Raw genomic sequence first — 14,940 nt, 5'->3', positions numbered from 1 at the left:
GAGTCGTCTAGCATTGTCGGTTTCAAAACAACCTTTAAATGACCCCACGCACCTTCTAGACTAAAGCGCGAACATTTATAAAGTTAGTACATTTTTTTCCTATCTGTAAAAACAGTACGCTCGGTCCGAGCGTACTGTGGACCGCGGTAGGTTGCGTCGAGCAAGATGCCACTACCGATCATGGGATGTGCCAAGTGGTGTGGCACTATGTACAAGGAGCCCGAACCTGACGTGGCGCTGGATGGAAAAAAAATATCTATATGTATATCAATTATTTGATGAATCTCACTCCACTAAATATTGCGTTATCAAGCGTCCTAAGACTGTGCGTTCAACAATCGGCGCATCTCGCGTTCGTATTCTACATCCGACAATGAGCCTCCGGATCAACAGAAAACCGAACTTTACAAAAACATGAAGTTAAAAAAATCTTGGCGCGAGCTTCAAAATTGAAGAATGGACAGCTTACATCGAAAAGTAGTTTGTTGGCAAAGGATCATTTCATTATGATTGACTCCACAATTAGACGTGCCACCCAAACACCTCCATTCCCTCAGGAAACTGTTCAGCTTCGTCATTGCGGTGGCTCCACTTGCCATTCGTCTTGGAGTTCCGATGGATATCGATAGCCAGTATCACCGTGCTGTGGTAGATCTGCAGCCGGTCGTGCTTTGACGCGTCCGTCTCCGGCCACGACGTGGACTCCACATCAGGCACGAACAACTTCTCGGGCAATACATTGTTCAGGATGCCCACCAGTGATACTAACACATCTGATGCTCCAGTCTGAAACGGGATTTCCACGTCTGTACTTACTTGGCCGTAGCCTTCGCGCATGTTGAAGTATCGGATACCATGTTGGATGTTGGGCTTGACGCTAAAGTACACGCAGTTGGTTCTAGCACAAAGCTTCTCGGCGGCTGCGATGAGGCCGTTAACATCTTGCTCCTTGGCACCACGGAAAACTGCAGCAGTTCTACCCACGTTGCACCACGGGGTCATATCGGAAGCTTTGGTGGCGTATACCGCGTCACTTGACAAACACTCATCCATTTTCAGTAAGAAACCCTCGATATCTTGAGGAGTCTCAGCGTACACGAGCGTGTCAATCGGCTGGTCTACATCCGCCAACTTGTTGCCGCGACCAAGTTGATGGTCGAATATGAACTCTCTTAAATCCAATGCCGAGCCCGTGGTCGCAGCGTAGTTCTTACGGGGTAGTGACGGAGCAGAGAGGGCCACCTTCCCCCATACGTGTTCAAATTCAGATACTTCCTCATCACATGTGAGAGGTGCATGTCCTCCGATGTAGCCCAGGACGGCACGCGCTCCTTCATGAAGTACTCGAGCCACGTTTGTTCCAGAAACCACATGCCGCAGAGATAGTCCTGCTCCTCCATATTGGTGGCTGAGAGATCGTATCCAACGAACGGCCAGCTCTTGTAGCCTTCGAAAGTAGATGATCGTCGATGACCGAAGTTTCCCCAAACACCCTTCTGGTGCTGCATGTACCGAATGTAGTCGATCACAGTTGTGAAATCAATGGGGCGGTCGTCATCCACGATCAGTACGTACTTGGTCGTCGCCATGTACGCCAGCAAGAAGCGGCCGTGAAACTTGTGATTGAAGTCGGATGTTGTAAGTTTAAGTTGCTTGTCGTGTTCGGGATACTTGACACGGATAGCGCTGACGATGGCTTCGTACAACAGTCGATTGGGCGAATTGAAACACATGACCCACACATCCGACGGCACCACATCCTCTTGATTGAAAGCTGCCTCTAGCTGCATCCGTAGCGCCTCGGGCTCGCCTCGAAAAACGTTGAAGATGATTGTAGTCGAAGTATCATTGACATCGAAGTTGGATGTGTAAAACGCTTCACCCATTACTAAAGTTTCACGACTACGCTCAGTTGTTTTAACAAGCAAACTGCTCACCACGACGCTAGGCTGATCGTTTTGTCGGAGGGCTGGAGAACGCTTGAGCGACATGCTCGCATGCAGGACGTTGTGTGCTTCTCCGCCAAGTGCTTGAATGGTCCAACTGCCAACCATGAATCCCATCGAGAAGCAGACAAGTAGCCATGCTACAAGCGTAAAGTAAAAGCTGATGCCTCGATGAGATGGCTGCTTCATACTCGTGTTTTCTGGTAGATCTTGAAATGAATTCGGAGCGGGGTCGCAATCAATATGGCAGCCTAATGAGTACCAATAGTTTTCACGTAGTAGCGATAGAGGCGAGTAGTGTGGCTCTATTCCATTAAGTCGTGAGTGTAGTAGGTTTGTTTTGCCGAGGAGTAGAAGGCAGGTGAGTAATACGGAATGGTTTACTTCCCCTGGTAATAGGTAGAGCCATGAGCCAAAGTGTAATTTGTGGCAATTTAAAGCGCGTAATAAATTGCAAGAACGGTCTTTTTCTATGATCCTAAACTCTTTGGCGTGGAATTTGGAAGGGGGGTCGGTCGGCACTCCTCTTCCAGATGTATTCTTTGAGCTTGACAGATCTGGGGTCCTAAACTTTTTGCTGTGGGGGAATCGCCCCAGTATTGATCAATGCCAATGCTTGCAATTCATGTTGACCCGTCGCTACTACGAGGTACAGCGAGAGATAACCAGCGCTTTTGAGAGCGCAGCTTCAAACTGAATGCGGCAATGTCAAGCAGTTTGAATAAAAAGCAATTTAATAAAAAGTAAGAATTCGAAAGGGCTTACTTCGAAGTTTTGTTTTCAATGGCTCAGGCGATAGAAGAGAATGCACTAAATCACTGACCATATTATCGTTGTAAGCGTTTCCAAGACTGCAATACATACTGCTAGAAGGCCCGAGGCAGAAATTTGTACTGAAGCCCCCCCCCCCCACACACACGGAACTGGCTAGCTGTTCAGACTTTCTCTAGCCGCCTCCCGGGTCGTAATGGAGTGTCTGCTCTCGGTTTGAATACACTTAATCCCGTTCAACTTCGAGAAGTTGCTGGTTTTGAATCAAAACCATTGACAAACATGCTGACGTGGTACTGTAGCGGATCAATATTGCAAGTTTGGTTAGTATTGCAGTTCTTACTGCTACATGTACGTGGTGGTTCTTCAATACAAATTTGCATAATGCTTTCTTCTTGTAATGCTTTCCCATCACTGCTCCGTACCGGTAGTATACATGTAATACGTGTACAGTTTGAACATTCGAATTTGCAAATTCAGGCTGTAAAACGCAACATGACGAATTACGGTATCCATGTTACTGTACCATCGTTCCATGGTATGGAAAATCGCGGTATCGCTACATACATTCTGTACATGTTGTACTTCGAAGAACATGTCACCCCCTCCCCCTAGCAAAATGAAAGTTGAACAGTACTTTTAAGTACGATATGTAGTTCACATACACTGTGTACACTACATAATGTAAATTTTAGCTAATGGGGCAGCCAAGTAGATAGCGCGTATATGCGTTACATTTTAGAACCCTAGCCCGTGACAGACAGACGGGCAGACAACACACTCTTTCAACCGCGGAATGCCACACCACGGAAAGGCTGTGTGCGCTTTAGTTAGCATTGGTAGGCGGTGCCGATGAGCACCCACGTAAGATATGGTCTCAGCAGCTGTTGCAAATAATTGTGGCCCCTGGTGACTCATATTTCGTTTGAAAAGTCCTTTTAGTACTTGTTGCTAGAAGTATGGTGTATTTTAACTTCGTAGTACTTTTATTATAGTTTTACGTACGTTTAGAACTAATTAGATTTATCTTTCATATGTTTGCATGTAGTATTACACGTAATTAATATATCAGCATTAGATAACAATACACGTTTTTTTACTAATATTTATTACTAGAAACTTTTTAAATGCGATTGTAGTGGCTTGGCTTCTCTACACACACACACACCACTCCGCCACCGCCAAAAAAAACGTATTCCCTCAGCTGTGATAATTGGTTTGTATTCGCGCGTGTAATGTGCGAATTGCGATAGTTGGTGCACTTTCCAACACGTTACGTAGCGTTCATCAAGCGCACTGGGTGATTAAATTGACGCGGGGCCACTGAAAAACACGAAACCAGGTAAGAGCACGTAACACGGAAGGATACTAAAATAGATTATGTACACGCTGGGATGGAAGCGGAGCACGGATGGGCACGAAAACAACAAAAGCCACACTATTCTGAAAAAGAAGAACTACGGGAGAGCACGCAGTCATAAAAATTGGAAGGACAAGAACATGACGGGAGTGTACGTACCACGGAAGGGAACTAAAATATTGACACCCCAGCATGCTGAAAAGCACGCTCTAGGGAAGAGCACGCACGTTCGAAGCCACGGTAGAGCATGCAGCGGGGCTACCGTAGCTTTAGCGTCAGAGGAAGACGTTCGACTAAAAGAGTCACTAATACTAAGTTCCTTATCCAAAGGACACATACAGCCCAAGACCAGGGCTCAAAGTTAATACCTTAGCTTTTATGCTTCAAAACCAGAAGTGTTTTATTCACTATTATTGCGGCCAAGCCGCCTAGGGGTAAATGTATCTGTTTAACTATCTAGCATAGTTAAACGTAATCAAATTCATAACGTGTGGTTTTTAGCCAACGTACTGAGAGACCTTCTTAACTCTCCAACTTACGTACTGATAGTATGTTAACTCTCCGGGTACTTCGTACCCTGTGGGTTTCACACCATGTAACCCCGTTACACCACACGTGCACAAAAACAATTCTACAAAACCACATCGGTAGAACATGGAGCACAGTCCACGGGCCAAACATGAATCCGACCATAAACAGGAGATCACCGAGCATGGAGCACGATACCAGGGTGGAACCGGATATCACCGATCCACGAAGCACGATATTACGGTAGCTTACGATAGAACGGACGACAGACCAACGGCGACACCACAGGATAACGCAATTGTGGTGAAGCGCCCGTTGGTTCAGTTGGGAAGTGGATTGATGGACAAGTACCCGATGGAAGAGTTCTACAACCAGATCCGCCAATGGTTCGATCCAACCAAACACAGAGGAATATCGCCCGAGGTGGCACAAAAGATGTTAAACTAGGATGTTAACGTCAGATGCAGATAAGTGTCTGATATTTGCGAACTTGCTGGCCGGGCCCGCCAGAAACTGGTATTGGCAGCGGGGCAGATCCACTAGGAACAAGTGGCCAGATTTGCTACGTGGTTTCCAGCTCAATGGTTATACTCGGATCCTGAGATCCGAAAGGTGTGGATCCGGAGAAGGCGATACGGAAGTAGATCCATTTGAAGCAGGCGAGCCGATCTGGGGACGCCGTCCGTGCTGGGGCGCAGATCCTATATCGTGATTCCGACGGAATCGTGGGATCGGCTGTGCGAAAGAGTGACATCCCTACTGGAGGCGTGCAATAAATGGAATCTCTCTATCAGTGTGGTGAAGGGTTACTGGGGAATGCGCAAGGTGGGCTATTTAGGTCATCGAGTTTCTAAGGAGGGACTGGAGGCGAATCCTAAGGATCTGTCCTCGTTGGCGGATTTGCCTTTCCCGCAGTCGCTACGAGCGATGCAATCTTTCTTGGGCAGTTTGAATTACTACAGTCGGTTTATTGAGGATTACGCACTCTTCGGTACAGTCCTCTATGAATTGAGAGGTGGACTTTGTTGCAATGGCTTTGCTGCAATGGCTACTTCGGCTATCCGGGCCAAGACCCAACAAGCTCTGTTCCTGAAGGTCGTGGACCTACATGACGCGAGGTTGGGGGCGACCTCAAGCAGGAGCTGGATCCACCCCGGAACCAAGAGGGGGAGGATCCGACCCTGACGGAATTGACAAAGAGAATCTCAGACGAAGTGGAGCCCCGGTGGATCCGAGCTTACCATTCGTTTGCGGAACTGAGGCGCAGGATTTCGACGACGCCCATCCTTCTCCATTTTGACCCAGAACGCCAGCCTACGGTGATAGTCTATGCTAGCGATTGGGCGATCTCGGCGGCTTTGGTACAAGAGTATGAGGGGATCTGTCATCCTGTTACCTTTGTCAGCCGAACGCTAAAGCCCAACGAGTTGAATTATGGAGCAGTAGAGAAGGATATATTGGCACTTCTACGGGTGTTGGGGCTCAATTATAACCTGCTGGTGGGGAGGCCCATCCCAATCCTGACTTGACATTCCACACTCGCCTGGCTGTTTAAGTCGGCCGGTCTGCGAGGACGGTTGGGACGGTGGGCAGCCCTGCTTTCACCATGGACACTGTGTGGTGAAGGGTTACTGGGGAATGCGCAAGGTAGACTATTTATGTCATCGAGTTTCTAAGGAGGGACTGGAGGCGAATCCTAAGGATCTGTCCTCGCTGGTGGATTTTTCTTTCCCGCAGTCGCTACGAGCGATGCAATCTTTCTTGGGCAGTTTGAATTACTACAGTCGGTTTATTGAGGAGTACGCACTCTTCGGTACAGTCCTCTATGAATTAAGAGAGGTGGACTTTGCTGCAATGGCTTTGCTACAATGGCTACTTCGGCTATCCGGGCCAAGACCCAACAAGCTCTGGCCAAATTCTTGAACTCAGCCGTGACTATCCAAGCCCATAAAAGTTACCTGTATTAAGCAAATATGTGACTTGTGTAAAAAAACATTTATTAAATCGATTTAATTTGTAAGGCGTGTAAAACTTTATTCGAGCGAGTTAACATCTGACTCGGCATTGGAGAAATTCAGGTCTTCGTCGGACAATACATCTTCAACGCTATCATCTATCAAACGTAGATCAATCGTTTCTTTTTGTAGCTCAATGTCGCTCACTCGACTGCTGGGGATGGTAGCGAGACCAATATATGAGCTTTACGAAAGCCGTTAATGATCGTAGATTTTGATAGTCTTGCCCAACTTGAAGTAGCCCACCCGCAAAGCGTAGCTCGTGTTGGAGGCTTGAATTCTAAACGCATGTGTGGATGCTGCGTGAGCAAGCAATTGCTGGCGTAGCATACTGACCCACTCGCTCCTTAAGTTCGACTTCAATGGCCTATTTTAGGCAATGCCGGCAGGTTGGCATGTTGCTGTGCACGATGGTAGCACACGCATAAGATGCAAATCAATAGACTTGGCGTAATCTAGCACGGCAGATGTCCAATGTCCGGAAAAATCATCGAGCAGTAAAATAACGGGTCGCGTTGGTCTTGGTCGGGAGCCGAACATGGTTTTTAGCCATTCAATATGAACATCTTCGTTCCACCAGGCTGAAAGATTTGTGTATAGTTTAATAGCGTGTGTTTGCACGCTTTCCTTCGCCTCTTTCCATACGTATATATCGATTCCACTCCGTTTCTCCAAATTTCTTTGTCTCCACCCGTAACGGTTGACCGATTCGACTTGAACACTATAAATGGTGGATATTTTTCTCCATCTGAATCGCCTAAAAGCATTGCTGTCACACGTTCTTTATCTTTACCACCATGGCGAGCCCAACTGGTTTTGAGCCACGTGAATTTCTAGAGCGCTTGCTTAAATACTCAAAGAATACACCTACAATTACATCAGTTTACGTTAGCAAATAAATTGTAAAATAAAATTATTAGCTAGTACCCTTTTGATCAGCGTTATATACGTTATGCACACGCAACTCGAGCATTTTCTGTTGCACCTCGATGCCAAAACTAATGGCAGTCGCGTTCGCGTCCTCCGGAGTAGTCTGCCCTTGCCTCGTACGCGCGCAAAAGCTGAGTCGGTGACGACGTAAAACTCCTTGTTGCCAGTGCCAAGACCCCTTAAAGTTGCTAATCTGTAGATCTTCTGCGACTTCCTTACCCTTTAAGCGTAGCATCGTCGAGCTAATAGGCACTCCATCTTTACGTAGTAAATTTACTCATTGCACAATAGAAGCTTCGGCGTATAGACAATGTGGTTACCACGCCAGACTCTCTAACGTACTTCATGTCTGCCACTGTTGCACTTTTGCAGCGATCAATAAATACAGAGACGTTCTCACGCCACTGATAGATCAGTTTACGACGCTGCTCCATAGCATCTTCGTTTAGACAGGGATAAAAGATTTTTAGAGTGAGCTGGACGTCCTTATAGCCGATGAAGTGCTGCGCAGCCTCTAACTTGTGGTGGTTTGATGTGGTGTAGTAGAACACACAAATATCGTCAGGTGTGGATTCCTTACACAAACCACAACGAATCGCCGAGTTAGGTCGGCGGCTGTATGGCCTGCGCAGAGGGTGGTCCCCTCGCGGTCCGGCCCTTCCGGGACAGACGAGTGGCTCGCTTCCACTCGGTTCCGACTAACCAAGTCAGATCACTTCCGAGGCTCCGCCGAGTTTGGTTCGGCTGAGCTCGTTCACAACTCTGTGCCCTCCACCAAAGGATGGACGACGGCGCGCGAGCGCTTTTACAGGTCACCGAGCGCAGAGGCTGCTCAGCTAGAAGTGTTACGGCACCCGGGCTATCCGACGTACCGGCCCGCTGAGTATGCGGGACTTTCTTTCGCGCGTAGCAAGACTTTGTCCTACCCGGACCGACCTAATCTCTTGGCGCTACCAGTCAATACCCTACAAGCTATGCCTCTCGAGTATTGACGGCAGGCATAATCCAGCCCTATGCAGGGACTTACCGGAAAAGTGTACACGTGTCTTGGACTAGTTAAATTCTGCTCTGTTATCTTCTGGGAGCCCTTTCGGCTCCCCCTATTGAATCCTATGCTTTTCATACAAATATCTAGTGAAATGTAGTCGATTCGGATCTCTACCGACCCTTCAGCTGAGTTCCGGCGACCGTTGAGCTCAGCGGCTATCCGGATAGCATATCCGGACAGATCGCCGAGTACTTACCGTGATCCTTTGCTCCTAAGCTCTGGGTATCAAACCGAGCCGATTCTTGACCTAAAGTAGGTTGGCGTACGGTCGAATCTGGAAATCGCTACACCACAACTGCCCCGGTTATGATACGAGCCGAGCTGGTGAGTGTCTTAATCCTTCATTTGGTTCTGCCACCGTTGGTCCGTACTCGGCTGATGACGGCTCGCGGCTCTCCACCACCTTCTTCGGTACGTTCGTTGCTTCCGCTGTCACTCACTTGGCAGCTCCTTACTCTTCGCATGTTATTCCAGCACAACTCGCGGCGCCATCTTTCTTCTTCCACTCCTCGTCGAGGTAAAGGCGTGCCAGCTGAGTCGATTCCTCGACCCGTCAGTACTCGTGGGGTCAGTGACCGGCATGAAGCTGGGTTGGTCGACCTGACTACTTCCCATGAGTCCGACGCGGAGTCAGTGGGGTCTTCTCGCGTGCGCCTTCCTGGTCCACCGAGCTTGCCGGGCGACACCAATCGGGCGCCACCAATCAGCCAAGCTCGGCTGCTCCAGTGAGTCTTGACTCCCTTATGGCCAGAGTTAACGAGCAAGGGTATGAGCGCCGAGAAGAATTGACCTTCTTGGCGAGGCTCATGGCCTACGGATTTACTCGTTCCGTGGAGCCCTCTGATCCCGTACAGCGGCGAGCGATCTTGCATGCTGCTTTCGCGGGGGAACTGCTGAATATCTTGAAAGGCAACTACGCCGCTCTTGATTCTCCACAGATCATTGGCGATCTCCGAGCTGACAATCAAGCTGTTCAGGAGGAGAACCGCGCACTGACTCGGCGACTGGACTCGCTTGCTCTCAGCAACGTCGACTTGTCAACTCAGCTCTCGTCGGCTCAACAGCAAGTGTCTCGATTGGAGGCTGCTGCCACGCAGTCAGCTAATCTCCTTGCGTCACTGCGAAAGGCTGTAGCTCTGAGTGAGGCAAAACTTGCTCGGGCCATCGCAGCTGAGCAGAGCAAGGTGGCGCTGCGTTGGGTCAGGCCTAGCTCCATCATCAGCAAGTCTTGGATCGAGACGCCGAGATCAACGTCCTCCTCCGATCCATTTCTGAGAGGGATGCGGCGTTCGTCACCCTTCAGGGCATTGCTTCCAAGCACTTCGAACAGCTGCAGGAGTCGGTGCGGTTGTACAGATCCACCGGCACTCAACCTTTGCGGCACGCTCAGTCGGTGATCGCTGAGCAGCGGGCGGTGATCTTGCGACAGAAGCGGCTCATCCGTCGGAAAGGCGTTATTCCGATGCACGACCCTCACATGGTTGCTGCTGCTGGCGGTGGCTTGCAGGTTCCTGGACTTGATCCGTCCGACCTTCTCTTTAACGCTCGGCTGTGTCGTGTCTTAAAGTCTCGCTTCCCTGAGGTTCTCAACATCCCAGCATGTGAAACTCGGCGGTTGGAGTTGATTGTTCATCCTCGCCGAGACGCTCCAGTAGCGAGTTCCGTTATCGGTCCTAGTGTGGCTCCCTCAGCTAGTCAAGCGTCTTCGGTGACTTCATTGGCAGACTCGGCGGAGGCTCCAGTCAGCTCAGCGGCGGCTACGAGCCAGGCTGAGCCGACTCTTGCCCAGCTTCACCGTACGCCTTTGGCGAACTTGACTTCGACTCAGCTTCGGCCTTATGCCAACCCCAAGTCTCCCACAGCTGCAGGTCCTCGTCATCGTCCACCGGCGCCGCATCCGCCTCAACCGTACGCTTGTCCACTTCCCGGGGAGGATGGACACGAGGCTGTCAGTGCCCTCTGGCACTCAAGTTCTCCGCAAGCTACTGTATCCGATGGAGGAAGGCCTCGCTCTGGAAAGTCCCGTCGTCGGACTCGGCGGAAGAAGGTTCGTCACCTTCAGCTGAGTTCTGCTACTCAGCCCGCTGTCTCTGCTCGCTCTGAAGACGACGATGACGCTTCGAGCGAAGCTGAATTCGAGTTTGAGTTGCCTGAGCCGCCCGACGACACCGTTCCTGCGGTTGCTTCGACGACTTCGGCGGGGTCTTCGTCTTCTGGTCCTCCGGTGACTTCGTCAGTCGCGGCTACTCGCCCACCGCCGATATCTTCATCCGATGTCGGGGCTTCGCTGCCTGTCCCGGCTACGAGCGTTTGTGCCCCAGGCTCGCTTCGCCCATCTCCGCTGGGTTGCCCCAGTCGAGTGCACCACTCAGCGTCGTGCCAATGGTGGTTGGGCGCTCCCAGTCGTCATCTCGGGGTCTGAGCGTATCCACCACGCCGACTGACCTAGTGACTCCGGCCGTGAGTGTCCTCAGACCGTCTCTCCCTGTGACCACGGCCGTGTTGACGTCCCCATCTGGGCGCCCTATCCGGAGATCTGCTGCGACCGCCCGCACTGTGACTGCTCAGCTGCTTGAGGACCTCGACGCGTCTGACGACGAGGTGTTAGGGCCTGGTGATGGTTCTGCAACGTCCACCGGCTCGACGAATCCTGCCGCTGGGTCGCTCTTGGATCCCATTTCCTTATCAAAGAACTCGGCTGGCAGTCCTTCAGGTTCCGGCTCAGCGACCGCAGATGCTCGTCGTTCTGCCAAAGCGAGAAGCCTTCATGCGGTAATCTTCGGTTCTAACGACGAGATGAGTGATGAGTCCTTGCCGCCGAGTGATCGCCACTCCTCGCGGCCTTCATCGAAGGATTCTGGTGACGGGACGAGTTCTGCCTCTGCGCCGGCTTCGGGGAAGCAGCAGCATCGCAAACGTCGTGCCTCGTCGAGTTCTACTGGTCATCGGTCAGAGCGATCCAAGATACACAAGAAACACAAGAAGCATCACAAGACGCACCGACACCACAAGCATCGGCAGCTTCCGTCGACTTCTGATCCAGCTCCGGCTCAATCCATTCCGGCTGCTCCTTCGCCGAGTAGGCTCCCGGTTGTGTCGATTATCTCTCAGCCGAGTTCGACTGCCTCACGTCCGGCTGTGGTCGCACTACCCAGCGCTCTTGCACTCCCGCTGGCGACGTTACGGACTCGAGCCTCGCAAGCGGTGTCCAAGGATTGTCGCTTGACTCTTCACATGGCTCAACTCCGCGAGGTACCATTCATGCATTTCGGCTCAGCCCGTTGTTGGAATGCATTATTGGATACACTGAGCGGAGGGGTGCAGATGGAGCTCGTAGGAGGCAAGAGTCGTGTGCCACCTACGCCGTGTTCTCTTGACGGCATTCGAGCTTTCATGGCCGTTTTTGATCCGAGCCATCCTTGTCAGCGTCTTCGGCGGATGCTCCCTGAGCTTCCTTTCTTCTTTTCTCCATCGATACTGGAGGAAGCTCGGCGGTGTTTGGCTTCTCAGACCCGACCTCGAACTTTGATGCAAGTTCTTGGAGATATGTGGGTGAAGCTTCGTGGCGACAGTCCCTCGGACTCGGCGGGGAGGCCCATCCAGACAGATGGCCAAATGACCCGTTACTTCGCTGCTCTCTATGAGCTTCGTCATTGGATCGTCGAGTCGAGTGTGTTGATGGGTCTCCATCCTGACGTCAACCCGGCTGCCACGCCCGCTCAGCTCGCTGAGGTATATGAGCTGTGGCTGTTGTACAAGCGTGAACGCAAACGTCGTAGTGACACTCTGCGATCTTTGGTTGTCGCTGTCTACGATCAGCTTTACTCGGTGATCACTCAGAAAATCGGCGATGAACCTGCTCCTCTGGTGGACGCAGAGGTTTATTTCGACCCGTCCGTCCCCCATTATTCTCCCGTTAACCTTTCGTGGGTTCCCTCCGGGAGAGACTGGGTCCAATGTGCTCATGATGTGGATCTAGCCGAGCCCTGGCGAGCTTGGTTGCTAACTGACCCGGCGGTCCACCCGTATAACACCTGCTTCCGCGCTCGAAACGTGGACTTCTTGGTTTTCGCTCCGCGCGGTATGGATCCTCAGGTTGTTGACGACGCGATTGAAGAAGACTTCGATCTTGCCGAACAAGCGCCTCCTGCCTATGCCCCGGGTGCTCCAACTCGGCTGAATCGTCAAGGCATCCATATCTTCACTGGGTCTTCAATCGGTGAGCTCGGCTCAGATGACGAGAGTGCGTCTGATGACGACTCGGCGGACGATGGGTTGGGCTCTCCCAATCTCCGAGGCGCGTCTCCGAGTATGTCTCTGTTCGGCACCCCACTCCCCAGTCCGCCTCAACCCACTTCAGCCGAGTCGGGTCCTGAGGCATCTGGTTCGGCTTCAGCTCCGTTGGCTAGCTCGGCGATGATACTTCTTGCCACGGCTGCGAATGTTGCATCTCCTTCCGCAGTTTCCCAAGGGATGACGTCTGCCACGACGCCACGCCTCCAATCGTCGAGTCCGCTGAGCTCTTCCCAGTTGTCTCCGTCGGGTTCAACTCACTTGGAGTCCGGATCGCCAACTTTTTAGTTTTCTTCTTTTGACTGGGCGTCCCGTAGGTATCGTTCAGGACTTCATTTCGTAATTATTCAGTATATGTAGTTTCGACACAGTAGCATTCCATCTCAACTCGGCCTGTGTCGTCCGCTGAGTTGGTGTATTTTGGTGCAATAGCTGTTAATCCTCATCTGCAACTTGCACCATTTGCAGACGGTTTTCACGCTTCTTCTGTCGTAGATAGTCAAACAGGAGACCTCCACATGACAAATTCGACAGTGGTTCCCAAGTAGGCTCATCGTAGCCGACCCACTTAACTTTAAACTTCCGTTGTGATCGTGACGTACTCGTGGATAATGGTAGCTCATCGTCGAGAATTGCTTCGACTTCATACTGGTTCGTACTTGTGTCTGGCTCCCAGCTGTCTTCAGGCAGTAATTCTTCGTCAAAGTCAAATCGCTGAGTCTCTTCGAGGTCGGCGATTAGCCTCGTCTTTGGTCTTCCGCCGAGTTCGGTGACTGCCTTCCGACGTGATACATGGGCCACTGGGTAGAACCTATATCCACTCTTGTCGGGTAAATCCAATTCATAGGCGAATTCTTCCACCTTCTTCTTCACCCTAAATTGTCCATGCCATCGGTGGGCTAACATCTTGGTCAGGCCCGACTTGACTCGCTCCATAAACAACCAGACTTGATCTCCTTCTTTGAACAAGGATTTGGTGGATTCATCGCCTGGTTCTGCAACTTCATCTTCGTCATCTGCTGTGTTGGGAATGGATCTTTTCTCCTTCTTGCTCAACGCTTCGTTGTGCTCTCGAGCTCGTCGTGATTTCTGTCGCACTTGGAACTCAGCTGCTAATCGAAGTGCCACTTCTCGTTGTCTGTTCGCTTCTCGGCGCCACTCGACTGCGTCCGCCGAGTTGACGGGGCGTCCCTGTCCACGTCGTATTGAACTCGTCATAGCCTTGAGTGTAGACTTGGCGTCCCAACCATGTACCAGATAGAAAGGAGTTTCTCGCCGAGTCGAATCTCTTGAGTTATTGATAGCGTGTACCATCTTCTCGGCGATGTCATCCCAGTCGGCTTGAAGTGGGTCTTCCACGTAGACCCGTATAGTCTGAACCATTGTCTTGACTGACCTCTCTTGTTGACCGTTGGCTTGTGGTCGGTAGCTCAGCGTAGCTCTTGATCTCGACTGCATCATCTCGGAGAACTTTTGGAATACTTCACTCATAAACCTTGGATCTCGGTCGTGCCGTATCAGAGACGGAGCCCCGAACTGCCTGAAGACGCATTCCTCAAATACCTTGGCGACTTCGAGTGCTCCGGTGTCATTCATAGCCTTAGCGATAACGAATCCCGTGAAGTGGTCCTGGAACAGCAGCAGTGCAGTATTGCCCCGCTGAGTTCGAGGAAGGGGGATCACGAAATCCATTGACACGACTTGGAATGGATGGTCTGACACCACATTTCCCGGCGAGTAACCTCTCAACTGTGGCTTGCTCTTACTGGTATTGCAGTCCTCGCAGGCCCTAACATGTTTCACCACGTCGGCGTAAAGACCAATCCAGTAGTAGTCGGCTTTGACTCGGTGATACGTTCTGACAATGCCTTGATGCCCTCCTTCGATCGAGTTGTGACAGTTATGAAGTATTTCGTCACCCATTGATGATGTTAACTGGGTTCGTCATATACACGCCAATACACCAGAAATTCACGGTAAATCCGTCCGTATCTAGTTCGTTTCCCCGACCTCATATGGTGGTGCGCAGGTACAACATCGGTCAGCCCG

The 14,940-nt window shown here is 51.0% G+C and overlaps 1 protein-coding gene across 1 annotated transcript; it reads right to left on the bottom strand.

Annotated features, from left to right (window-relative positions):
* Positions 1 to 522: 522 nt before the first annotated feature.
* On the bottom strand, positions 523 to 1,886 carry PITG_10872 (uncharacterized protein; the record flags this gene model as incomplete). The annotated part of the gene is made up of 3 exons (XM_002901640.1): positions 523 to 1,171; positions 1,243 to 1,616; positions 1,692 to 1,886. 3 exons carry the CDS (start codon positions 1,884 to 1,886, stop codon positions 523 to 525), a joined length of 1,218 nt encoding a protein of 405 aa, XP_002901686.1.
* Between the last annotated feature and the right edge of the window lie 13,054 nt (positions 1,887 to 14,940).

This window comes from Phytophthora infestans, genomic scaffold (genome assembly GCF_000142945.1).
Source record: "Phytophthora infestans T30-4 supercont1.20 genomic scaffold, whole genome shotgun sequence".
Lineage (NCBI taxonomy): Eukaryota > Oomycota > Peronosporomycetes > Peronosporales > Peronosporaceae > Phytophthora > Phytophthora infestans.
Note: the sequence above shows the minus strand (reverse complement) of the source record. Positions and strands in the feature narration are given on the sequence as shown.